Source organism: Canis lupus, chromosome 23 (assembly GCF_011100685.1).
Source record: "Canis lupus familiaris isolate Mischka breed German Shepherd chromosome 23, alternate assembly UU_Cfam_GSD_1.0, whole genome shotgun sequence".
NCBI lineage: Eukaryota > Metazoa > Chordata > Mammalia > Carnivora > Canidae > Canis > Canis lupus.
This window is the reverse complement of record NC_049244.1, coordinates 12,836,379-12,860,932: the sequence shown is the minus strand read 5'-3', so window position 1 is coordinate 12,860,932 and position 24,554 is coordinate 12,836,379. Positions and strand designations below refer to the sequence as shown.

At 41.3% G+C, this 24,554-nt stretch overlaps 1 protein-coding gene across 2 annotated transcripts in view; it reads left to right on the top strand.

Moving 5' to 3' along the window:
* GPD1L (glycerol-3-phosphate dehydrogenase 1 like) overlaps positions 1–24,554 on the top strand; it is a 109,636-nt gene that overhangs the window by 18,413 nt on the left and 66,669 nt on the right. For both annotated transcript variants that reach the window (XM_038570615.1, XM_038570614.1), the window contains exons 3-5: positions 6,773–6,913; positions 8,524–8,662; positions 23,271–23,383. In XM_038570615.1, the coding sequence (XP_038426543.1) occupies positions 6,773–6,913; positions 8,524–8,662; positions 23,271–23,383 (393 nt within the window). The remainder of the gene's footprint in view (positions 1–6,772; positions 6,914–8,523; positions 8,663–23,270; positions 23,384–24,554) is intronic.

Here is a 24,554-nt window from a genome sequence, read left to right as displayed (position 1 = left end):
TCTTTGTCATTATCTAACTTTCTGACCCTACCCATCCTAGTGGATATGAAGTGATATTTTATTGTGATTTTGACTTTCATTGTCTAATGGCTAACAATTTGAGCATCTTTTCATGTGCTCATTGGACATTTATGTGTCTTCCTCGGAGAAATATGTATTCACCATCTTAGTCCATTTAAAAAAATTGGGTTTTCTTTTTATTATTGAGTGGTAAGAATTTTTTTTTTCTTAAGATTTTATTTTTAAGTAACTATACCCAATGTAGGGCTTGAACAAGAGTTGCACGCTCTTCCCACTGAGCTAGCCAGACACCCCTGAAATTCTTTTTTTTTTTTTTTTAAGATTTTATTTATTTATGCATGAGAGACAGAGAGAGAGAGAGAGAGAGAGAAGCAGAGACACAGGCAGAGGGAGAAGCAGGCTCCACGCAGGGAGCCCGATGCGGGACTCGATCCCGGGACTCCAGGATCACGCCCTGGGCCAAAGGCAGGTGCTAAACCACTGAGCCACCCAGGGATCCCACCTCTGGAATTCTTTTTTTTTTTTTTTTTTTTTTTTTTCCCACCCCTGGAATTCTTAATACATATTAGATTACCAGTCCATTTTCAGATATATAATTCAGAAGTATTTTTTCTTTTCTTCAACTTTTCACTTTCTTGATGCTGTCCTTTGAAGCATAAAATCTTCTAAGTTTGAAATTGAATTTATATATTTTCCTTTCTTTTTTTTTTAAAGATTTTATTTATTTATTCATGAGAGACACAGGGAGAGAGGTAGAGATATAGGCAGAGGGAGAAGCAGGCTCCCTGCAGGGAGCCCAATGTGGGACTCCATCCGAGGACCCCGGGATCAGGACCTGAGCCAAAGGCAGACGCTCAACCGCCGAGCCACCCAGGTACCCCTATATTTTCCTTTCTTACTAACTCTTTGGATTTGGTTTCTTGCAGAGGCCTGCATTGGCTGATGTTTCCTTTACAGCTAGAATAGTGACTGGATTTTTTTTTTGTGGTCTGAAGGAGTGCTAGGGACAGTGGACGTGGTGAGGAAGAACAAAGCTGGGTGAAGACTTGTGTTTCAGGGCTTTAAGTGGTATCTTAGGCAATATAAGGTTAGACTGAGATAATTTTTTAAAAAATGGCCACTTAACTTTTGAGTAATAGGGTTGTAGTAATAACTATTAATTTTGGCTGAAAGCTTCTGAAAATTAGAATATCAGGTCAGTAGAAGCCTCAGTGTTAACTCTTTCCTCCCTGGGTTTAGCTTTCTGGTTTTTGTTAGAGGACTCATTGTCACCATTGCTTCTTGAATTTAAATGCTCCTCAGAATAGTTTGGAGAGCTTAATGGGGATTACTGGGTCTATCTGAGGGTTTCTGATTCATTAGGTCTCAGATGACACCCACACATTTACATTTTTAACAAGTTACTGGTGATGATGTTGCTTCAGGACCACACTTTGGGCACCACTAGTCTACACAATCAGTTTATTTTTTTATTTTTATTTTTTATTTATTTTTTTATTCATGAGAGACACAGAGAGAGAGAGAGAGAGAGAGAGAGAGAGGGGGGCAGAGGGAGAAGCAGGCTCCATGCAGGGAGCCCGACGTGGGACTCTATCCCGGGACTCCGGGACCATGCTCTAGGCCGAAGGCAGGTGCTAAACTGCTGAGACACCCAGGGATTCCCCCCACAATCAGTTTATATTTTGGTGTAGTATTGGGGAATCCAGGTGTTTCACAGCTGTGTTTCTCTCAAAGCACCCTCATGTTACATAAGATTCATCAGATAAGGTTGTCTGTATCTGAGGATCATTTTTCTGAATATAGAGCCAAGGACGTAAATTTCACCTATGCTCTTGGCCAAAATTGAGATTAGAAGAATAGGAGGGCACTGTAATATTTTTGAACCTCTACTTTGCTATGTGTGTTACTCAGATACTGTTGTATTTGATCTAAATACTCATTCCCTCGAGAATGCAGGTAAGTAACCTCTGGTGCTCCAGTTAGCTAACTGGTGATCAAGCTAGGCCAAGGTGTCCATATATTATTATACAGTGATAACTAGTCCAGGGGGGATGCAGAAGAACCTTTAGGCTTCTCCACGTGCATTTACCAACTTTGTTTTAAATGATTGTGTGTGTGTGTGTGTGCGTGTGTGTGTGTGTGTGTATAAAAACTTGGGCCAAGAGGGACACCTGGGTGGCTCAGAGGTTGAGTGTCTGCCTTTGGCTCAGGAGTGATCCCAGGGTCCTAGAATTGAGTCCTGCATCAGGCTCCCTGTGAGGATCCTGCTTCTCCCTTTGCCTATGTCTCTGCCTCTCTCTCTGTCTCTCATGAATAAATAAATGAATCTTTTAGAAAAGATAACAAAAACCTTGGGCCAAGAGCCCTGGATTCCTGAAAATCTGAACTTTAAGTGGATCAACTGTGATGCCTTAGTTCTGACTTGATTATTTATCTTCCTTGCCTTCCAAAGACAAGCCCTTTTGTTCTGAGTTGTCTTTCCCAATGTATTTCAGGTTCTTTAATGGTGGACACCCTCAGAAAGATTCTGACAGGAAGTATGTGAAATAGGTCAGCATTTCTTTTCTTTCTTTTTTTTTTTTTTAAGATTTTATTTATTAAAAAAAAAAGATTTTATTTATTTATTCATTAAAGACACAGAGGAGAGAGAGGCAGAGACACAGGCAGAAGGAGAAGCAGGCTCCATGCAGGGAGCCTGATGTGGGACTCGATCCCTGGACTCCAGGATCACACCCTGGGCCAAAGACAGGTGCTAAACCATTGAGCCACCCAGGGATTCCCTAGGTCAACATTTCTAAAGCAGTGTCTTGATTTTGTTCAGAGTGAAAGATAGGCAAAGACTGAGCTAAAGGTTTTATTCCCAAACAGGGTGTTCCAGTTACTGAGTTAGTTGAGGAGATCTCGTTTGATACTGTATAAGAGAAATAGTGTTCTGTGAATGGACCATATGCACCATAGAAATACAGCTCATATTACACATTGCCTCTGTGGGTTAACCCCCAAGCACTCCAACAAGGAGAGTAGAAGGACGTCTGTATGTACAGTGAGTCCCCAGTCATACTGTCCTGGAGAGTCGTCATGTTCCCAACCAACTGCAGGTTCTTTGATTTATTGAAGAAGGAAATGTAAGAGACAGGAGGAAATCCAGACCAGCTGGCAGCTTCCTTGCATGTTTTTAAAAATGGGACACAGACTCTTTAAAAGGTAAGAATTTGTAGGAAGCAGGTAGATTTTTCTGATGGGTAATCTCTTTCATTTGTTTAATATCATTTTGAAGCACTGTCATTATTTACATTACTTAATTTGAAAGTGCTCTATAAAGTAGCTGGATAGGAAAATTGATTTTTGTACTCCCTTCATATATAAGGGATTAAGGTGAGCAAAGATATGTCACTTATCCAAGGTCACATAGCTGATCACTTGCAGAGATGGAGCTCAAACGTACATCTTTTCCATATTTTCTCTTTGGTTCTGATGTCTTTTCCTTTTCACCATGTTGGGAAATACCCCAAGGGGGCAAAAAGGTGTGTGTGTGTGTGTGTGTGTGTGTGTGTGTGTGCATGTGTGTGTGTTGGGGATGAATGGGGAAGAGGAGAAACGGATCTAGAGGAGAAAAAAGATTTTAACTAAAATTCAGGCTGTCAGGTTTTGTATGAGTGTGTACAGAGCAGAAATCCCCCACCTAAGCAGGGCTAGTTAGTTATCCAATGTAAAATGAGGGGTCAGAGTTTCCATAAAGGCTGGGAGGGGACTGGGTGGATCACAGGCAAATATATAAGAATGTAAAAAGTTTTGCCAGTAACGGATGATGTAGCTGGGGATTGACATCAGGAGGGTAATGGAATAGAGTAAGAAAGTGTTCTTTTTTTTTTTTTTTTTCTTTTTTTGGTGGAGGTAGGATCTCCAACTGTGAGGGAACTAGGAGGCAGGTAGAGTTTTGGTGACACATCCTTGCCACCTATGGCTGCTTGGCCTAGATTACTAATCCAAGAATCTCCTTTGAAGAGGAAAACAACTTTTCCCCTGCGCTGGGGAGTGTGAATAAGGGAAGTGCCAGTAAGCTTTGGGTCATGATCTGCTGTATGGAGAATGATTATGCTGCCATTTAAACCAACTTAAACTAAGACAGGGAATGATTTGGTTCATATGACTAAAAATTCAGGTAGGGCTCATTTCAGGCACAGCCTGAACCAGTGGCTTCAGTGAAGTCCACGAGGCCCTGTGTTTTCCTTGGTTTCCTTGCTCTGCCTTCCACAAAGTTGGCTTTGTTCATGAGGGAGCCTATGGGCAGGACTAGGTTCTCCCCCTCACATTTGTAAAATGGTTGCAGCTGTTTCAAATGTCACACCATCATCCCACACTGTTCAAGAAAAGACCCAGTAGCTACTGGAGAAGAGTAAGGAAGCAACTGTCACTAAGAAGCCTCCACAAACATCTTCTTAGTGCACCTTGCCATCTGTGGAGGGTAGGAGCTGACCCAACCCAAACTCCATGGTTAAAAAGGGGAAGCGGTCGCTTTTGAAATGAAATTTAGGGGGCACTTTTGCCAAAAAGAAGGAGAATCCAGGCTGGGTGGTAAATTATAGAAGTCGTCCATCCCAATCAAAGGGATAAGGGGATGAAATAATTCTAGATAGATTTCCCTGGGGGATTTTTTGAGGGAGGGGGGAGTAACTCTTACCACATGTATTAGTTAAGAGAATAGGCTAAGATAAAAGAAGAGACATAATAATCATGTGACTTCAGGAGAAAAGGATTTATTTCCCTCTCCCATACCAGTGGTCTAGTGACTTTGCTTCACACTGCCATGCTTGGTGCCATCTTTCTTCCTCATTTCCTGTGCCATCTCCTAGGTCTGGTTTTGACAATAGAAAATGGGGAGAGAAAGTGCAGAGGAGGCAGCGTGCTGTTTTAGGGGCTCTGGGCCATAAGTGGTGAGCACTGCTCCCTCTCACGTTCCGTTGATGAAAACTTGGTCCCTGGCCTGTGTAACTGCAGGGGCTACTGGGAAATGCAGTCCCTGGCAAGGTGATCAGTGACTGACCTTCGGCTCTGTGATCATGGAGGAAGGTGAGAAGGAATTTCGATGAGGAGTTGTGGTCTGCATCACCACACCCAAACTAGCTTTCCTAGGAGGCTTAGCCACCCTGAATGATGTACCCGTGGCACATAGCAGGACTTCCTCAAAAAAGAATCTTCCTCCAGTCCCTTCATTTTGGGAACCATTTGGGAATGCTTAATGGGAGCTCTCTCAGCTACAGTTTGGTTCAGGTGCATATGACAGAAAACCTATTATAGCAGTGACCTAGATGTTTGCTTTTCCTTCTCTCCTGTAAAAGACCTCTGTCATGTTGATGATGTGTTAATGGTGTCAGGAACTCTTTACCTTCCTGCTGTGCCATCTCAGCATTTGGTTTCCTCTTCATAGTCCAAGGTGACTCAGAACTCCAGCCATCATCTCTTTACAGTCCCTCTGGCAAAAGAAGGAGAAAAGGCCTCAAGGGCATCCCCCCCACCCCCCAAGTCACACACAGCACTTCAGTTGATGGCCAGCTGGTCAGAACTTAAACACATGGGGCACCCAGCTGCAAGAAACGCTGAGGAATGTAGCCTTCTTTCTGGGCATTTCTGAGTCTAACCCCATACTGAGGCTTCTCACGCTGAGGAGGAAGGGGACAACGGACACTGGGCAACAAGCAGTGTATGAGAGACCATGTGCCCCGTGTCTGCCCATGTTACATTCTAAAACCCATCTTCATATTTATATGAAGGAAAAAAATCACCGTAAGAGCTGACATGTATTGAGTACATATCACTTACTCTTCACGACAGCACTCTCAAGTGCTTTACCAAGCAGATTTTAGTGTGGACTGTTTACAGAGGTGTGGGCAGAGTCAAGGGAACAGAAAGGGCTTCCTGACATGCCCAGAGTTTAGCAATAGCAGGAAATCATAACCACCCTTGAAAGGGCAAGGGGATGGACTCATGTCACCAAACCAGCCTGACCAGAGCTTAGAGACATGGAAGAGTGACTGCCTGTCAGGAGGTATAACTAGAATGAAGTCAAGCCAGCACCTCTGTGAGCCTGGGCTAGAATGGCCCCATGAGGCAGATCTCTCCACCCACCTTGGATATCCTAGCAGTGGAGCTGAGGCCAACTGAAAGGCAGGGAGCAAGAGCCCCCAGGGGAAACAGTCCACAGAAAGCAGCTCACTGGGGAAAACAGGGCAGAGAAGGGCAGAAAATGAATTGGGGAATTAGGAGAGCAACAGAGAACAACCCACACAGTATTGACTCCTTTTTACAGACAGAGACACTGAGGCATAGAGCAGCTAAGTCACTTGCGCTGCTGGCGAGCAACGGAGGCAGGACCCTCCTAGCTTCTGATGGGTCCCAAAGGGGAAGGTGGAGCACACGCATAGCACACTTGCCTTTCCTTTTTTTTTTTTTTTTTTAAGATTTTATTTATTTATTCATGAGAGACTCAGAAAGAGAGAGAGAAGCAGAGACACAGGCAGAGGGAGAAGCAGGCTTCCTGCAGGGAGCCCGACGTGGGTCTCCAGGATCATGCCCAGGGCCAAAGATGGTGCCAAACTGCTGAGCCACCCAGGCTGCCCCACACTTCCCTTTCCTGTCTCTCTGCACAGGACTTTGCACACAGTAGGCATCTGATGAATGGCCAGTTAATGAAATCATTAGGAGAGGCAAATCTGGCAGAGGAGTAATAACTGTTCCCTCCTGCTCATTACAGATCGCCGTCCCAAACCTCGGCGAGGCCGTGAAGGACGCAGACCTACTGGTGTTTGTCATCCCCCACCAATTCATTCACAGAATCTGTGATGAACTCACCGGGAGAGTGCCCAAGGACGCGCTGGGAATCACCCTCATCAAGGTAGCTGGCTTGTGACCTCAGGCAGGAAAAGCCTTGCTGGATGTTGATTATGGGGGAAAATTTATTTCCTCTCACTTCCATCTGTTGGAAATAGGAGCTGAAAGGGAGGTGATGGCAGTTTTTCTGTTTTCTGGTTCTTTTTTTTTTTTTTTTTTTTTTTTTTTAAGATGCCTGGAATTTAATCAATAACGCGTGTCCCAGGAGCTTAGCTGAGCTCAACTTCAGGCAGGGAGGTGCTTTCTATCATGGTGGGTTTTAGCAGCGGCAGTGATGTGAGGATGACTCTTCACGATGAGCCTTGCTGTCAGAAAGAACCTGTTCAGGGCATGGGTCTCAGCCTGTGTTCTGGAAGTCACCACTGGTTTGTGTTGCTGGAAAATGCATCCTCATTAGTTTCTACTCCTGGGTGTAGTGTACTCCCTAAAGGAAGTTGTTAACTGGAAGTCCACAAACCACCCCCACAGGTCCCTAGACAGAATTCAGAAGGTTCATGGACTTAAAAGTGGGGAGAAAATTTACATTTTTATTCATTGTAACCTCTAACTGAAATGAGCATTGCTGTCCTACATGAGTGGCAGCCACAGGCCAGACTTGCGACAACAGTAGCATTAGCAGCACCTGTGGCCCTGTTGTCAATAGAAGTCCCAGGTATTTTCATGCCACTTTATAATGGCTCTAGTTATCTCAAGGTATCATTTATACTGATCATGACCTTGAAATTATGGTAATTGTTAAACCTGCCAAATCATCTTTTTCTAATTGCATTAATAAAACAGTACATATATCATTTTGTCACAAACTTGGGTATATATGTTTTCTTAACATTTTGATAATTATGTTTCAACATGATTGGCTCCCTGGGTCATTTCATACATTTTGCTTTATGCATATGAAATTCTGAGAATGAGTACATAAATCTTCATCAGATTGCCCAGGTGAGGGCCACATCATAGGAAAGGTTAAGAACCCTCTAGAGAGCCTTTGTTCTCAAGTGGTTCATAGATGAATGTTTATGAAAGCAAACTGGAACAACTCACATGTCATTTGTACATACAATGGATAAATGAGTAATGGATTTTCATTTTGGAATACTACACAGTGGTAAATAGAAATGAACCAGAATATTCATGCAGCCACATGGGTGAATCTCTAAGATAATAATGTAGCACCAAACAGTACCTTACAGATGAATGGTACAATTTCACTTACAGGCTTTCAAAAGCAGGCATGATGGCTTAACATATTGTGTAGGGATAGCTTTTATGTGGCAAAATGGTCAAGAACAGAAGGGAGCAGTGCATACAGCCTTCAGGATAGTGGTTCACCCTAGTGGAGGTGGGCACCAGTAATGAGAAGGAGGATGAACTTAGTGGGGGACACATGGGACCTCAGTGGTATAGGTCATGTTCCAGGTGGTTACGTGTTCATTTTCTTTTCATTTTATTGTTATTCTTTCAATAGTACTGACATGGTATGTATGTTACTCTTGTAAGAGCTGTTTCAAGTCTATTCCCAATGAGTGCTTGAATCTACATTAGTAGCAAAGTAACTATGTCATGCCTCTTTCACTTGGTGCTTTGTTTTCCCCTAACTTGTTGACATCCTTATAGGGCATAGACGAGGGTCCTGAGGGGCTGAAGCTCATTTCTGACATCATCCGAGAGAAGATGGGCATTGACGTCAGCGTGCTCATGGGAGCCAACATTGCCAGTGAGGTGGCTGCAGAGAAGTTCTGTGAGACCACCATTGGTGAGGCTGGCTGTGGGGGGAGTCTTGAGAGCCTGGGCATTCATTGTTTTACAACGTACATTGCTGATTTCTGGTATTTTCTGTAGTGGAATCTTCCTCAATGGCTATTCAGTGAGGTGGGGATTTAATGTAAGGAGGTCATTCTGTGGAACTGAAGTGTTTCAGCAGCCTTCAGAATGAAAGTCAAGGCCAGGGGACCATTTTGACATACTATGAGCCTATAATGAATTAGCAAGGTTAAACACAAAAATGGAAAGTTGCTTATACTGAGAAGCAGGTGATTATGGGGCTGTGCTGGCTTTAGAAAGCCCAGGGTTTGTTTTTTTTTTAAACTCACAAATGCCAGTATCTGGATCTTCACTGGATCCCAGTGTAATCTAAAAATTGGTGGGAATGTGCTTGCTTTGGCAGCACATATTACTAAATATTAGGACAATAAAAATTGGTGGGAATGATCCCTATTTTCAGATGAATAATCTAAAACTCAGTAAATTACCTGCCCCAAGGTCATTTAGCCAATATAGAACCCAGGCATGAACTTGGCCATCCTGGTTCCTAAATTAGAAAGCTCTTCAATTCTTATACAATATCGGTGTTGTGAAGATTTCCACTTCTTTCAAAAGGGCCTTTGGAATTCTCATGTGCCTGTGTACCATAATAAAAGACTGATAAAAAAGTAATATCGCTATATTTGCAGATGCTTTGCAAAAGCTTAAATTTATTTCCACTCCAGAACTTACTTCCACCCTTGCCAAACATACCAGCAATGTGAATGATTTCTCCTTGCAGCTTTGTAAAAGGAGAGCTCTGAGAGAGATCAGGCTCTCTTGAATAAGATAACATGTATGGGGGAAAGGTAACTCCTGATTCTTACACATGCCTGCAAGTTAGGACATTTTTACTTCTTTTGCTTTTCGCTTTTACTTTTAATTGCATAGGTATTGTGGAAAATAGGGATAATCAAAACCATTTCTTATTGTTTCATTTAATTTCCATTATTTTTTTCTATGAGTGCAAACTATTTATATTTAAGTTATGTACTGTTTTATAATTGCTTTATTTATCTGTTAATTTAAAAGATCTTATTTACTTATTTGACAGAGAGAAAGAGCACAAGCGGTGGGGCTTGGAGGCAGGCAGAGGGAGAAGCAGGCTCCTTGCTGAGCAGAGAGCCCAACATGGGGCTCGATCCCAGACATGAACCAAAGGCAGACACTTAACTGACTCAGTCACGCAGGCGCCCCTATAATTGCTTTATTTACTTGATGTATAACAAACAACTTGCAAAGTCGGTCAACATAATGTTTTCATAGCTGGATAGTATTCCACCAACAATCCCATATATCTGGGCACTTGAAGCTTTTTTTTTTCTTTTGAGAAATAATATTTAGGGAGAACAGAGGTATCACAAATAATATCATGAAGAGGGACGCCTGAGTGGGTCAGCCGTTGAGCATCTGCTTTTGGCTCAGGGCATAATCCCAGAGTCCTGGGATGGAGTCCCACATTGGGCTACCTATGGGGAGCCTGCTTCTCCCTTTGCCTATATCTCTGCCTGTCTCTCTGTCTCTCATGAATAAATAAATAAAATCTTTTTAAAAAATAATAATATAATGAAAACAAAATATACTCAACTCAGGTTGATATTTATAAAAATGATATATACAGACATAGGTAAGAAGATTCAAACAGTATGAGAAAGTGTGAAATTAGAACTAAGATTGTAATTTCTGGAGCTTGGGAGGATGGTGGAGCAGGAGGATCCCGAGCTCATGCCATCCCGTATTTACAATTAGGTATCAGTCACATCCAAGTCAACAAACTAGAGAGTGATCCAAAGATGGACAGAACACTCCAAAGCTAAATAAAGAGAAGCAGCAGCATCTGGAAGGTTAGGAAGGTCAGAAAGGTAGAGGGAGGCTGCCTGTAGGCAGGAGGGTGCTGTGTACATGGAGATGACAGAGAAACAAGCCCTCAAACCCTCGAGCCCTTGCACCAGGGAGCTTACATGGGAACACTAGTCCCCATAATATTTGGCTTTAAGAACCAGAGGGGCTGAATTTTGTGAGTTTGTAAAACCAGAGGGACTTGGAACCTGGAACTTTGGAGATCAACTAACTTAGCACTGGGTGAGCCTAGAGGACAAGTGATGGCTGGGTTGCTGCTCTAATTTATTTATTTATTTTACAGATTTTATTTATTTATTCATGAGAGAGAGAGAGAGGCAGAGACATAGGCAGAGGGAGAAGCAGGCTTCCTGCAGGGAGCCCAATGCAGGACTCCATCCCAGGACTCTGGGATCATGCCCTGAGTCGAAGGCAGACACTCAATCACTGAGCTCAACAGGTGCCCCTGGGTCACTGCTCTTAAGGAGACAGCAGCCTGAGCAGAGAGGCAACATAAAAACAGCCATTTACACAATACTGGGGGCAAAAAGGAAACAGATCTGATCATATTAATTGTGAAGCATGTGAAGGACTTCTCTGAAAATGAGGGAATCAACAGGTACTATTTTCTGCCCCCAACCCCGAACATGAACACAGAGCCACCTGTGAAAAGCAAGGCTGCACAGACACTTACAGCCTATGCCCAGTGCTCAGGGCACATTTTATTAAAGCTGTGTGCATGCCCTGCCCAGCCACTGATTGTATAGCTGCCACTTCCCACAGTACCCAGCCATCAAATCACACCCAGCTCTATGCCCCCAGCCACTATCTCGCACCATGCCCAGCCACCACATCAGGCCACATGCCCCCAGCCACCATTATGCACTGAGCCCAGCTACACTCAGCCATCATCCCACATTGTGCCCAGCTTTACACTCCCAGCCATCCCATGTGCAGCTCCCAGACACAGTGGCACTTTGGGGGATCCGGCCTAGGACTAGAGGCCCAACATAAATATTGTGAACAACATCACCCTGTTCCCAAGTTCCTCAGTGGGTACTATCCCCTGGCCTGCCTGGGTCTCACTAACACCACAGAGAGTAAGCACAGCCCACAACAGGCAGAGAATCAGTGAAGACAACTGCACTGAAAGGAAAAGTGACTCAGACATGTCAACAGAGTTAAGCAACACACAGAGGATGCTCTCCTGAAGTGCCAGGTTCTGGTGAACAGAGGACATGCACTGCAGGACCTCCTCTTCATAAAGCCATTACATTCAGGAGAAGATGACATAGCTGACTTTATTCACGCACAGAAACAGACACAGAGTGGCAGACAATGAGGAGGCAGAAGAATTAAATGAAAATGAAAGAACAGGACAAGACCATGGCCAGAGACCTAAGCAAAATAGATACAAGTAACTTGCCTGATAGAGAATCTAAAAAATTCATCATAAGGATACTTACTGGACTTGTGAAGAATGAAAGACACGAGCGAGATCCTCCATGCAGTGATAAGGAATAACATAGCAGAGATAAAGGGCCCAGTAAATGAAATGAGAAATGTGCTTGATGGAATGAGCAGCAGGATGGAAGAAGCATCGGAACAAATGAGTGACTTGGAAGACAGAATAATGGAAAATATTCAAGCTGAACAAAAGAGAACTAAGAATTATGCAAAATGGGAATAGACTTAGGGAACTCAGTGACTCCATCAAATGTAATAATAATCTTATTACAGAAGTCTTAGAAGAAGAGAGAGAAAAGAGGGAAGAAAATTAAAAAAAAAAAAAAATAGCTGAAAACTTCCATACTCTGGGGAAAGAAGCCTATCCAGATCCAGGAGGCACTGAGAATTCCAACCCAAATCAACAAAAGCAGGGGTGCCTAGGTGCCACAGTTGGTTAAGTATCCAACTCTTGGTTTCGGCTCAGGTTATGTGACCTCAGGGTCATCAGATTGAGCCCCACGTCTGGGTCTGCACTCAATGTGAAGTCTGCTTAAGATTCTCTGTCTCCTTTTCCATCTGCCCCTTTCATCGTCCACTCTCCTCTCTCTCTTTCTCTCTCTCTAAAATAAATAAATCTTTTAAAAAAATCAACAAGCAGACCCACACCAAGACATAATTAAATTTGCAAAATAAGGTGATTTAAAAAATCTTAAAAGCAGCAAGATAAAAGAAATCAATAACTTACTAAGGAAAACCCATAAGGCAAGCAGGAGATTTTTCAACAGAAGGGAGTGGCATGATATATTCAAAGTGCTGAGTGGGAAAAATCTGTAGCCAAGAATACTCTATCCAGCAAGGCTGTCACTCAAAAGGAGAAATAGTTTCCCAGACAAACAAAAACTAAAGGAGTTCATGACCACTAAGCCAGCCCTGCAAGAAATATTGAAGGAGACTCTTTGAGTAGAAAAGAGAGACCAAAAGTGAGAGTATAAAGGTAGGAAACACAAAAGCAGTAAAAATGAATATTTCTGTAAAAAATCAGTCAAGGAACTCATGAAAAGTTTTAAAGTATAACAACATACACCTAAAACGTAGGGAGGAGAAGAGGAAAGAATATGTTCAAACTTAAACAACCACCAACTTAATATAGACTGCTGTGTGCGTCAACATCCATAGCTCATTTGTGAGGCTATGTATAAACCAGATGGTAACCATATATCAAAACCCACTAATAAATATGCAAAGAATAAAGAGAAAGAAATCCAAATATATCAGTAAAGAAAATCAGCAAAACGTGAGATAAAAACAATAAATGAGAGAAAATCTTCAAAAACAACCACAAAACAAGTAATAAAATGGCAATAAATACATATCTATCAATAATTACTTTGAATGTAAATGGACTAAATGCTCTAATCAAAAGTCATAGGGTGTCAGAATGGATAAAAAAAACAAGACCCATCTATATGCTGCCTACAAGAGACTCATTTTAGACTTAAAGACACTTGCAGATTGAAAGTGAAGGATTGGAGAACCATGTATCCTGCAAATGAATGTCAAAAAAAAAAAAAAAAAAAGCTGTATTAGCAATACTTGTATTGGACAAAATAGACTCTATCTTTTTTAAAGATTTTATTTATTTATTCATGAGAGACACACAGAGAGAGAGGCAGAGACACAGGCAGAGAGAGAAGCAGGCTCCATGCAGGGAGCCTGATGTGGGACTTGATCCTGGGACTCCAGGATCACGCCCTGGGCTGAAGGCAGACACTCAACCACTGAGTCATCCAGGCATCCCAGAACAAAATAGACTTTAAAACAGACTGTAACAAGAGACAAAGAGGATGGTATATAATCATAAAGGAAACAAATCCAACAAGAAGATAAGGACAACTGTAAATATTTATGCCCCCAAATATATAAAACAGTAACAAACATAAAGGAACTAATTGACAGTAATACAATAACAGTAGGGGGACTTTAACACCCCCACTCATATCAATGGACAGATAATCTAAATGGAAAATCAACAAGGAAACAATGGGTTTGAATGAAACACAGGAATACATGTATTTAACAGATATATTCAGAACATTTCATCCTAAAACAGCAAAATACACATTCTTTTCAAGCGCACATGGAATGTTCTCCAGAATAGATCATGTATTATTAGCCCACAAAACAGGCCTCAGCAAATACAAGAAGATCAAAATCACAGCATGTACCTTTTCTGACAACAGTGCTGTGAAACTAGAAGTCAACCACAAGAAAAAAATCTGGAAAGACCACAACTACATAGAGGTTAAATAACATGCTACTAAAAAATGAATGGGTCAACCAGGAAATCAAGGAAGAAATTAAAAAACATATGGAAACAAATGAAAATGAAAACACAACAGTGCAAAACCTTTGGGATGCAGCAAAAGTGATTCTAAGAGGGAAATATATAGCAATACAGGCCTACCTCAAGAAGCAAGAAAAATCTCAAATAAACAACCTAACCTTATACCTAAAGGAGCTAGAAAAAGAACAACCAACAAAACCTAAAGCCAGCAAAAGGAAGGGAATAATAAAGATTAGAGCAGAAATAAATGATATAGAAACTAAAAAACCAATAGCATGGATCAATGAAACCAGGAGCCTGTGCTTTGAAAAAAAATCAATAAAATTGATAAACTTCTAGCCAGACTTACCGAGAAAAAGTACAAAAGAGACAAATAAATTTACAAATGAGAGAGGACAAATAATAACCAACAGCACAGAAATAGAATTAGAAGAGAATATTATGAAAAACTATATGCCAACAACCTGGAGGAAATGTAAAAATTCCTAGAAACGTATAAACTATCAGAATTGAAACAAGAATAAGTAGAAAACTTGAGCAATAATCAGCAAAGAAATTAAGTCAGTAAATAACTTCCAGTGAACAAAGGTCCAGAACTAGATGATTTCACAGGTGAATCCTATCGAACATTTAAAGAAGAGTTAAGACCTATTCTTCTCAACCTATTCCAAGAAATAGAAAAGGAAGGAAAACTTCCAAATTCATTCTATAAGGCTAGTATTACCCTGATACCAAAACCAGATAAAGATACCATTTAAAAAGAGAACTACAGGCCAAGTATCCCTGATGAACATAGATGCAAAAATTCTCAATAAAATGCTAGCAAACCAAATTCAACAATACATTAAACAAATTATTCACCACAATCAGGTGGGATTTATTCCTGGGTTGCAAGGACTGTTCAATATTTGCAAATCAATCAGTGTAATATCGCATCAATAAGAGGAAGGATAAGAACCATATGATCATTTCAATAGATGCAGAAAAAGCATTTGACCAAGTACAACATCCATGCGCGATAAAAACCCTCAACAGAGTAGCTTTAGAGGGAATGTACCTCAATATAATAAAGGCCATTTGTGAAAAACCCACAGTTAATATCATCCTCAATGGGGAAAAACTGAGTTTTTGATCGTGAACAAGACAAGGATGTCTGCTTCCACCACTGGAATTGTTATGCAACACAATCTGGAAGTCCAACCATAGCAGTCAGACAAAAAAGAAATAAAAGGCATCAAATCAAAAAGGGAGAAGTAAAACTTTTCACTATTCGCAAGATGACATGATACTACATAGAGATTACCCAGAAGACTCCACCAAAAAACTGCTAGAACTGGTAAATGAATTCAGTAAAGTTGTAGGATACAAAAACCAAATAATCCAATTGAAAAAATGAGAAGATTTGAAATCTGTTGGATTTCTATACACCAACAATAAGGAAATCGAGAAATTTGAAAGCAATTCCATTTATAATTGCTCTAAAAATAATAATAAATGGAAAAACATTCCATGCTCGTGGACTGGAAGAACAAATATTGTTAAAATGTCTGTACTGCTCAAAGCAATCTACATATTTAATGGAATCCCTATCCAAATACCAACATTTTTTATAGAAGTATAACAAAGTATCCTAAAATTTGTATGGAACCTCAAAAGATCCTGAATAGCTAAAACTATCTTGAAAAAGAAAAGCAAAGCTGGATGCATTTTAATTCTGGACTTCAAGTTATATTACAAAGCAGGAATAAAACAGTATGGTATTAATACAAAATAGACATGTAGATCAATGGAACAGAATAGAAAGTCCTGAAATAAACCCACAATTATATGGTCAATTAATCTTTGACAAATCAGGAAAGAATATCCAATGGGAAAAAGATATTCTCTTCAACAAACAATTTTGGGTAAACCTGAGAGCAATATGCAAAAGAATGAAACTGGACCGCTTTCTTACACCATACACAAAAAAAAAATTGAACTAAAGACCTCTATATGTGAGACCTAAAATCATAAAAATCCTTTAGAAGAGAGCACAGGCAATAACTTCTGTGACATTGGCCATAACAACTTCTTCCTAGATATGTATTCTGAGGCAAGGGAAACAAAAGGAAAAATAAACTATTGGAACTACATCAAAACAAAAAGCTTCTGCATAGTGAGGGAAACAATGAAAAAGGCAACCAGAATGGGAGGGGATATTTGCAAATAACATATCAGATAAAGGGTTTGTATCCAAAATATATAAAGAGCTTATAGAACTCAACATCCAAAAACCAAATAATCCAATTGAAAAAATGAGATTTGAACAGACATTTTTCCAAAGAAGACATCCAGATGGCCAACAGACAGACCCATGAAAAGATACTCAGTTATTACTTTCATTGGGGAAATGCAAATCAAAACTGTAATGAGCTATCACCTCACACCTGTCAGAATGGCTTAAATCAACAACATAAGAAACAACAAGTGGGAATGCAAACTGGTGCAGCCACTGCAGAAAACAAGAGGGAGGTTCCTCAAAAAGTTAAAAATAGGAGACACCTGGGTGGCTCAGTTCATTAAGTGTCTTGGTTTTGGCTCAGGTTATGATCTCAGGGTTGTGAGATTGAACCCCACATCTGGCTCCATGCTGAGCTGATGCGGTCTGCTTGAGATTCTTTACTCCCTCTGCTCCCTGCTCTCTCTCTAAAACAAATAAATAAAATCTTTTAAAAAGTTAAAAATAGAACTACCTTACAATCCAGCAATCACACTACTGGGTATTTACCCCCCAAATATAAGAAAACTAATTCAAAGGGATATATGCACCCCTATGTTTATAGCGGCATTATTTACAATAGGCAAGATGTGGAAGCAGCCCAAGTATCCAGTGATGGATGAACAGATAAAGAAGATGTGGTGTATGCGTACAATGGAATCTTAGCCATAAAAAAGAGCAAAATCTTAACATTTTCAAAAACGTGGAGGGAACTAAAGAATGTAATGCTAAGTAAAATAAGTCAATTAGAGGAATAAATACCACATGATTTCAGTCATGTGGAATTTAAGAAACAAAAAACAAGCAAAGGGAAAAATAAGAGAGATCAAAAAACAGACTCTTACTATAGACTCTTACTATAGCTGCTGGTTACCAGAGGGGAGGTCGGTGGGGGATGGGTAAATAGGTGGTGGGGATTAAGGAGGGCACTGATGTTGAGTACTGAGTGTTGGTTGGAAGTGCTGAATCACTATATTGTATACCTGAAACTAAATAATCCTGACTGTATGTTAATTCACTGGAATTAAAAACTTTTTAAAAAGTTAAAAAAATATATCCACAGAACTTCTTATAGGGTCTACTAAGAAAATGGAGATTCAGGGAGTCATAGTGACTTTCCCAAGATTATACAGCTGGTCATCAGTAGACGCAAGATTTGGAACGGGACTGACTCCAAGCTCATGCTCTTTCAATACCATATAATAGTGTCCTTTTTAGTTGGTTCCTAACTCGCCAGCGACTTGGGATCATTCCTATGAAGATAAAAGCTTATCTAATCTCTGTGCCCTCCTCTGGAGCCCCTCTTCATGGAAGGGGACTAGTTCTATTCACAAACAGATCCATGGAGACTCCAGAAAATCACAGGCTAGCAGAGCAAGGAAGGAACCTCTGGTGTCATTCAGACCATCCCCTGCTTTACAGATGAAGAATGAGTTACACAAGATCACACGGGCAGAGGGGAATAGTCATGAATCTGTTCTCTACCTTACACTGCCTTACTGGAAGAAATCATGCACTTTGCGGGCTGATCTCATTAATTCGACAAATTGTTTAGCAAATTGGAGCCATTTATCTAAAATCATGAGATTAGTCAATTTTAGCCAAATACAGTCTGACGCAGTATGAAGTGGCCAAGGATGGGTCTGTTGTGCAAACATCCTCCACCCTCAATTACCAAATGGCCAGCACCTCACATTTATCGCAAGAAGCATTAAACTTCTTATGTGACTTATTTTCTATGCCAACATTTTGAACAGTAAGAAATAAGGGAAAAGGCAATCTGTTCTTGTCACAGGAATTTTTTTTAAAAGAATCTTTCTTTTTTTAATATTTTATTTATTCATGAGAGACACAGAGATAGAGAGAGGCAGAGACACAGGCAGAGGGAGAAGCAGGCTCCAAGCAGGGAGGCTGATGCGGGACTCGATCCTGGGTCTCCAGGATCATGCCCTGGGCTGAAGGCGGCGCTAAACCACTGAGCCACCCGGGCTGCCCAGGAATTGTTATATGAAAAAGAAAAACATCGTATTTTTACATCTGTTCTCCAGACTGAAAACATGGTGTTCCTCCACAATAACAATAGTATCCATTAAAAAAAAAAAAAAAAAAAAAAAGTTGTAATTTGCCTTCATCTTCCCAAAGGGAATCCCTGTTAGCAGTTTCTAAGTATCCTTCTAGGAAAAAGAAAAAAAAAATTATGTGTATACTAGTCTATATGGGTTATATTCTTTCACAGTTAATTCTTTTATCCATCTGTGATTTTAATGTAGCCTGTGAAATTATATAATTACTTCTATTTTAAAAAATCAATTAGTTGTTCCAACTGCATCCTATTTGCCAATAATAAATTGGCAATCAGTTGGAAATTGGCTGGTTGCCCTACTCATTTTGTAAGGCTGAGATACTATCTCCAATCCTTGATTGAAACCTGTGTCTACCTATAGATTTTGGCTAGAATTTTTATGTACCTCTCAGCCCTGTTCATTGTAGGAAAGCTTCTAGTTGGGTACATTAGGCTCTTTTGTTTTATACAGATAGACAGATGCACAGAAATTCTGTCTCTCTCTGGCTTCTGTTTATCCAGTGGGTCCACTGCCTTCTCTGTGGATTGGATCACAGTTGGCAATAGAGACCTGAATTAAGTAAAACATTGGAAGATAAAGTACAAAGATGATATTTTCTAAATTGTCTTATATAACCTGAATTAAACCATGAGGAAATGACAAGCCCAAAGTAAAAGCTATGTTAAAACACCTGGCTTGCACTCTTCAAAAGTGCCAATGTCATGAAAGACAATGAAACGTTAGAGTGTCCCCGATTAAAGACAACTCCAGAGAGTGCCTGCAAAATGCAGTGGGATTCCTGGATTGTGGGAGGGAAGATTGCCATGAAAGACAGCATTGTACTCATTGGTGAGATTGGAATGTGAGTTGGATGTTAGATAATTGTACCAACATTAAATTTCTTGCATTTGATAATTGCACTGTGGTTAATCCTAATTGCTAATTCTTGATGACATTAGCGACCAACTTTTTCTTAATTATGGCAGATTCAGGAGTTTTAGCTTACTTGAATCTTCGGCAGAGGAAGAAGAAAAAAATAGCCTTGTTTTTCAGTATCTTGTAAAAATTCTCCCCAGCATGGTGAACTGTGGTGCCCCCTTGTGGTGAGAGTTCCCTTCATTCTCGAGAACTCTTCATTCCTCAAGAACTGGAGATTTTCACTGTCACCTCAGAAAAAATTTTCAAAGCCCATTATGTGTCCAGCATCTGCAAAGTGTCAAAGATACGTAAGCTCCTTTTGGAGCTTCCAAGTACACACATAAATATGGAATCACATACCAAAAGGAGGGTCTCGAAACCTATTACATAGGTTGATTATTTCTAAAACCTGGCGTGAAACAGAAGGGAGACTTTCCTGTCTCAGTTTTTTTTTTTTTTTTCTGTCTCAGTTTTATATTCAGTTTGGGGCAGCCCTTCCCCACAGCTGTTGGGCATTACCTGCTCTGGACCAGATGGTCTGGGTCCCTGCTTGCCTCATCACTACTTACGACTGATAATCATAGTTAGTGCTTTCCTACCTGTGACTTAACATAATTTTTTTAAAGTACATGTGGGAAAAAGTGAGATGACATTAATCAAGCCCATCCCTCTGAGGGACAGTGTATAATTTGCAACCACAGAGGACCCAACAGACCCCACCCGTATCAGTGGCAGATGGAGAGCCAGCCCTCTTCTTCCTGCCTGTTTTGTCTGTCCGATTACCCACAGCAACAGCTCGTTTCTAGGTGCAGAGCTGGATTACAGTGACTTGAGCAAGGGGCTAGTCTGTGGGGTTCACAGTTTTTCGTGTTGTAGGCACTGAGCAGTAGCCCGCGGTGAGGGACACAGGAGAAAGACCGTAATGATGTCATAATGTGGAGGCTGGGGGCTAGTTTACCCAACCCAGGTGATGCAACAGTGTTGCACAGAATCACCCACATGGTCTGATGCACTGTTTAAAAAAGGAAGAGGACAGTTTGCTCAAACTGACACAGTTCTAATATTTGGAGAATTCAAGTAAATAATAGATAATAGCAATGCTTGTAGAATAGAGAATGTGTTTCTAAGTATTGGACCTAGAGATTTTAAACTTTTTTTTTAAAGATGTTATTTATTTATTCATGAGAGACACAGAGAAAAAAAAAGACACACAGAGAGAGAGAGAGGCAGAGACATAGGCAGAGGGAGAAACAGGCTCCTCATGTGGAGCCCGATGCGGGACTTGATCCTAGGATGACACCTTGAGCCAAAGGCAGACGCTCAACCATGGAGCCACCCAGGTGCCCTGATTTTAAACATTTTATTATGGACAATTTCTTAAAACAAAAGGAGAGGTAGAACAGGGTCATGAACCCCATGCATCATGCATGACCATCATGCATCGTCCACTCTCCCCTGGGTTATTTTGACATTATATTACTTATGGGCATAATAATTGTTGACAATCATCTTTTTTCTTCATTGGAAGAAGACAGCTCTGTGATGTTTATTTGGGTTTGCCCCCTCCCCGCCCCGAGGAAGCGTAGCATAGAGAGTCAGAACATGGGCCTTGGAGCCAGAGCACCTGGGTTAGAATTGGGCTCAGTCTCCTACAAGTCCCTGTGACTCTGGGCAAGTGGGTAAACCTCTCCGGGTCGCCTGTCTGTCTGTAGATGGCCAAAGTCAGTCATAAGCATATGTCGGCTCTCCCCATTGTTATTCTTTTCTTTTTTTGAAAGATATTATTTATTCACGAGAGACACAGAGAGAGAGGGAGACACATAGGCAGAGGGAGAAGCAGGCTCCATGCAGGGAGCCCAATGCTGGACTCGATCCCAGGACCCTGGGATCATGACCTGAGCTAAAGGCAGACGCTCAATCACTGAGCCACCCAGCTGTCCCTCCCCATCATTATTCTATAGGACCTCCGTGTGTGCTAATTGGCTGTCTTCACATCTGCTTCTTATTTAACCCTACAACAGTCCTGAGAGTGCCTGAATCTGGAGGAGGTGAAATCAGAGGTTTGCAAACTTGTCTGCAGGAGTCATAGTCATCTCAAAAGTTACTGACGCCTGTCTGCTCACCGTGGAGACTGATTTAATTGGTTTGGGATATGGCCCGGGCGTGGGTGTAATTAAAGATCCCCAGGTGATTGTAGTGACACGTGTGGGAACAAGCTTCGGGACCTAGAGGCAGCCAGAGCCCCAGTCAGCTCTCTGCCATCTCTTTGTGGCAACAGTGACTTGGGAGCCAGGACCGGGTTTATCATCTGATTTCCAGACCTAGTTCCACCCTACACCCTCACCAATCAGAGCAGATTTCACACCAGGCTTTATGTGTAAAGTTTTGTGTTTTAGTTTTAATCCCAAGTACCTAAATAAAACAAGGAAAAATAAAAACACAGCATCCATCCCATTCTAGGTGCTGTCCAGGAGACATGGTGTAGCAGTGGCAGAAACAAGTTTTTTTTTTTTAAGATTTTATTTATTTATTAGAGACAGAGAGAGGCAGAGACACAGGCAGAGGGAGAAGCAGGATCCATGCAGGGAGCCCGACATGGGACTCGATCCGGGGTCTCCAGGATCATGCCCCAGGCTGAAGGCGGCGCTAAACTGCTAAGCCAACTGGGGCTGCCCAGAAACAAGTACTCTTTGAATGCATTTCCATCTTGCACTGATCAGTCAATGAAAATAAGTGATTGTAAAAAAAAGAAAGAAAGAAAAGAAGTGGTTGTTTGTATCGGTTCTCCATTGCCATAGATTCTAAATATCGATCACAGAATCTCAGTGGCAGACAAAATGAGCACAGCTAACACCTGTGGGTCGGCTGGTGGTGGGCTGCTCTTGGCTGGGGCCGCGAGGTTGGGTGGCTCCACTCCATGTGTCTCTCATCTTCCTGCTGGGCCCAATGGGCTAGCTAGGGAATGTTCTCACACTGAAGGCAGAGGTACAAGGAAACCAGCCCTACTTCGGTACGAGTGGACTGGAAGCATCACCTGCGCCTCGTCTGCTAATGTCCTATTGACCAAAGCAAATCAAATGACTGAGCAGCCCAAAGTTAAGGGGTGGGGAGGTATGCCCCATGTACTTTGAACTGAGTCCAAGTACTCGTGGTCAAGCCTAATATTAGTGGAAAGGAATGTACTCTCTTCCCATGGAAAGGACAGAGTGGGTGATTTTGAACCTGAATCTGTTACAGATGTAAACATGGAAGTTGAATTCATAAGTGTTAAAGGTAGCAGAAGTTGCAACAGTTTTAGGTATTAAACATAGAAAAATACTTAGATGAAAGAGAATACATGTCCCCAGTAAAACACCAAGCAGCTATTTAAAATTATGTCGAAAATGTCATTGAAAATTATTCATGCCACAAAGTGGGGGAATATATATATGTATTATGCTCCCAAGTCTGAGAAAAACTATGTATATTCATATATCAGTAGGTTAAGAGATGTGTGCCAAATTGTTAACGATAGTCTGTGGTTAGAATTACAGAATATTTTTATTTCCTATTTCCACTCCTCTGAATTTTCGACATTTTCTATGATGAATATGCATTACTTATTGTAATCCGAAAAACATTTTAAACTGTTAGATGTGGAAATTAAGATTAGGCATTCTTACTAATTCCCTTTTCTCTAATCTGTCAATAGGCAGCAAAATAATGGAGAATGGCCTTCTCTTCAAAGAACTTCTGCAGACTCCAAATTTTCGAATTACCGTGGTCGATGACGCAGACACTGTTGAACTTTGTGGTGCTCTTAAGGTAAAGTCAGCCTTGTTATTTCTGCTCAAGGAAGGAGCTCACCATGCCGCCAACTGTCCGCATTATCGAATCTAATCCTGATGACTGGGCTCTGTGTTCTGTGTTCGTCCTTCAGAGAAAAATAGTGAATTGAGAGCCTTGTGGATCACTTCCTGCTTTCGCCTAGCCTGTCCTGAGTGGCTGGAGTTCCTCTTCCATTCTGCTTCACTTTTATTTGTAAATCTGGGGGCGGGGTGGGGTGGGGGGAAGTGTGGTGTTTTGCTCTTTGGGAAATTGGCAGCTGTAATATTTTTAAAAGCATGGAGAATACCTTGATTTCAGGTAGAGTTTTACAGGGGAGCAAGGCATTCTCCCTGCCCACCCCCCCCCCTGTGAATTCATATATTTCTCTTACATATCTTGAGTAGGGAAGGGGACTAACTCCCTCTGAATTATGCCACTCGTTTGGTTTCATGGCTTGGTTGATTGTTCTTTTTAAAAGAAAAATAGCCTGTTGCTGCCAAAGGCCTTTCTAAGAATAGTTTTAGCTTTGTCCATAAAGGGAAGTGGTCCAATAAAAGAATCAGCTTCTATTGGCTAGTGGCTGGGAAGAGTAAAGGGAAGAGTTTCCACACGGGCTCCTGACCTGTTCCATTCTGCCTGTGGAAGTCTTGGTGGCCGGTCCCTCTCTAGCCTGACTCCTGGGAGACAGCCAGTTTGGGAGATGGGCTGCACTTTCTCCTCCTTCTCCCACTAGGATCAGCTGCTTGAGCTGCCTTCTCAAAAAAAAAAAAAAAAAGCTTCAGTGTGAATGAATACCCCCCTTTGAGTCACTTTTGAGTCATTTCTTTTGTAGCAAAAGCCACTTTTCAGGAATTTGAACACCTCAGGAAGGAAGTCAGGCAATCTGGCATTTGCTTAGGCTTTGTCAGGTAAAAATTGCAAAGATTGAAAGCTAGCTGAAAAGACAGGAATCCAAAGAATGCCTTCCCGCTCTTTCTCTAAATTGTAGATACAGTGTTGTTTTTCCTCTCATCAGAATTTACATCCACTTTGTAGAATAGTATCGTGTGTGTTTGTGTGGTCACATGTTCCTGGACCATGAGGATTTTTAAGAATGAAAGCCAGTGAAAGACTGGGGCTCCCGGAGAGCACACACCTCTATTTCTGAATGTTTGTGTGGGGCATTCTT